Source organism: Lampetra planeri, unplaced genomic scaffold (genome assembly GCF_965212315.1).
Source record: "Lampetra planeri unplaced genomic scaffold, kcLamPlan1.2.h2 scaffold_1579, whole genome shotgun sequence".
Classification (NCBI taxonomy): Eukaryota; Metazoa; Chordata; class Hyperoartia; order Petromyzontiformes; family Petromyzontidae; genus Lampetra; species Lampetra planeri.
The window spans coordinates 1-2500 of record NW_027614307.1 but is presented as its reverse complement, the minus strand read 5'-3'; the positions used below and the strand labels follow the sequence as shown (position 1 = coordinate 2500).

The 2500-nt window shown below is 47.6% G+C and overlaps 1 protein-coding gene across 1 annotated transcript in view; it reads left to right on the top strand.

The window, feature by feature from the left end:
- LOC144739575 (putative phospholipid-transporting ATPase IM) overlaps positions 1-2118 on the top strand; it is a 10636-nt gene extending 8518 nt beyond the window's left edge. Inside the window, 11 exon segments of the mRNA XM_078622510.1 lie at positions 1-45; positions 47-73; positions 254-295; positions 297-338; positions 447-602; positions 604-675; positions 677-694; positions 1165-1303; positions 1566-1648; positions 1650-1697; positions 1876-2118. The exon segment at positions 1-45 is cut by the window's left edge and continues 152 nt beyond it. Coding sequence (XP_078478636.1) covers positions 1-45; positions 47-73; positions 254-295; positions 297-338; positions 447-602; positions 604-675; positions 677-694; positions 1165-1303; positions 1566-1648; positions 1650-1697; positions 1876-2118 — 915 coding nt within the window.
- The last annotated feature ends 382 nt before the right edge of the window (positions 2119-2500 follow it).

Genomic DNA, 2500 nt, shown 5'->3' with positions numbered 1-2500 from the left:
TTCTTTTACAAGAACTTCACCTTCACCTTCGTGCATTTCTGGTACGACCTTCTTCTGCGGCTTTTCGGCACAGGTGAGGGGAGGTGGTTGTTTGTTTTTTTTTTTACTTTTTCTTCTTTTTTATCTTTATTTCATTTTTTCTGTTCTACCTCTTTTTCTTTTCTTTCTTTCTTCCCTTCGTTCTTATTCTTTTGCTCCTTATCCAAACTGAAATGACTCAGGTATTTACTCCTGTTTGTGTCTTTGTTTACAGACTGTGTACGACGAGTGGTTCATCACCATGTACAACATGGTTTTACACAGCTCTGCCCGTCCTGGGGATGAGCCTCTTTGACCAGGTACACACCTGCTCTGACCTTTCCTACCGGACCTTTAAGTCGTCCTCCACATACACACTCTGTTTGTTTGTTTGTTTGTTTGTTTGTTTGTTTTACACCTGTGTTCAGGATGTAAACGACCGCTGGAGTTTCCAGTATCCACAGCTCTACGCTCCAGGTCCACTCAACCTCTACTTCAACAAGCAGGCCTTTGTGCGCTGCATGGTCCACAGCTGCTACAGCTCCCTCGTCCTCTTCTTCATCCCCTGGGCCGCCATGTACGACAACGGTCCGAGACGACGGCAAAGACATCGCTGACTACCAGTCCTTCGCTTTACTGGCGCAGACGTGTCTGCTGTTTTGTGGTCAGCATACAGGTGAGGAAACGGGCAACATGAAAATAACAACAACAACAACAGCAGTGATCTTTGTTGTTTTATTTTTTTTCTTTTTTCCACTGGTTTCCGATCTCATACAGTTTATTTTATTTTATTTGTAGTCAGATTTCACACTTAGTTGGTGACACTTATTCTTCTCACTTATTTCAAACATTATTTACGTTTGTGTTGTGTGTTTTTTTTAAACATCATGTTATCATGATATTTGATAGAAGATATTTGGAAATGGAAGATAAAAGTTGTAGGAAAGCAGCAGGTGATGATGTTACACAGATATACAATATGTACAATATGTATAACATTCAACAACAGGATCTATTGTCCTTATAAGTCCTTGTAGAAAGTTCCAGTGAGTTTACTTCAGTGAGTTTAGTGCTCATTCAAAGAACCTCAGTGACCTGTTTGATGTGTAACATCTTCTACTTCCTGTGGACGATGACCCGTTCCAGCTGTGCCTGGACACTCACTACTGGACGTCGGTGAACCAGTTCTTCGTGTGGGGGAGCCTGGCCGCCTACTTCGCCATCACGTTCACCATGTACAGCAACGGCATGTTCTACATCTTCACCTCCGCCTTCCCCTTCATCGGTGAGTTCCCGCTGCTCCGCCCAGCTTCGTGTGTAAGCTGCTTCAAGAGCAACCACAGCTAAACCATCACGCCGCATGTCAGGAACAAATCAAACAAACTCACTCACTCACTTCTACGAGGAAATCTGCTCCGGCGTCTTCTGTTTTACTTCTGTCAGTGTGAATGTTCATTTTGAAAGCATGAATGTGTTTAAATCAGTTCTGAGGTGATTCCCAGTTTTAACCACGTTCATTCTTGTGTGTGTGTGTGTGTGTTTTTCAGGCACGGCCAGGAACTCCCTGAACCAGCCCAACGTGTGGCTGACCGTATTCCTCACCACTCTTCTGTGCTGTTTGCCGGTCGTCGGCGTTCCGTTTCACTCTCATCCAGCTGTGGCCGACCATCAACGACAAGGTGGGCACAGACTCTGGAACCATCTCCATGAGACCAACAGACGATGTACACGCACAGGTCACGTACAAGTGTTCAAACAAGTATCCAATGAAAACAGAAGAGGACGACACCCCCAGTGGGAGGCGGGGGTTTTAGCAGGAGTCCAGTTGTGGAGCATCTGTCCCTCTGTCCCCTGCAGGTGAGGCACAAGGTGCGGAAGGAGGCCCTGCCGGCTCCCCCGCCCCCCGCCGGGCCGCCACGCAGACGCATCAGCATCCGTCGCTCGGGCTACGCCTTCTCTCACACCCAGGGTTACGGAGATCTGGTCACGTCCGGAAGGTTTCTGCTGAAACGTCCCGTGAAGAGTCGAACGAGCTTGTTCCTGCAGACGGACTCTCCTCTGGCTCAGAACCAGCCGCAGCGCTACCCGGACCATCGATGAGGAGACGCAGAGCTGCTGACGGGTCGGTGAGGGTACGTGAGGGTACGTGAGGGTACGTGAGGGTACGTGAGGGTACGTGAGGGTCCTGTGGGTCGTTTGTTGAATCACGCCGCCGTCTCCCGGATCGACTGACTCGATGAGTTACGTGGGATGTTCCCGCCACAGCTGAATGAAAGAACCAGTGAGGTAGAAAATCCAAACACTAAATGGACCCAAAGCAGTTGGTCTCTGATCTTCCATAGCCATTTTTGTATCTTTAATAGTCATTATTCATCATGGTGCCACCAGGGGTCAGTGTTGTCTTCATAACAATCCAGAGGAAGAAAAGAGACATACTGTATTTTCAATGAACACGTTATCGTCACCATCACTTTGTTCTTTT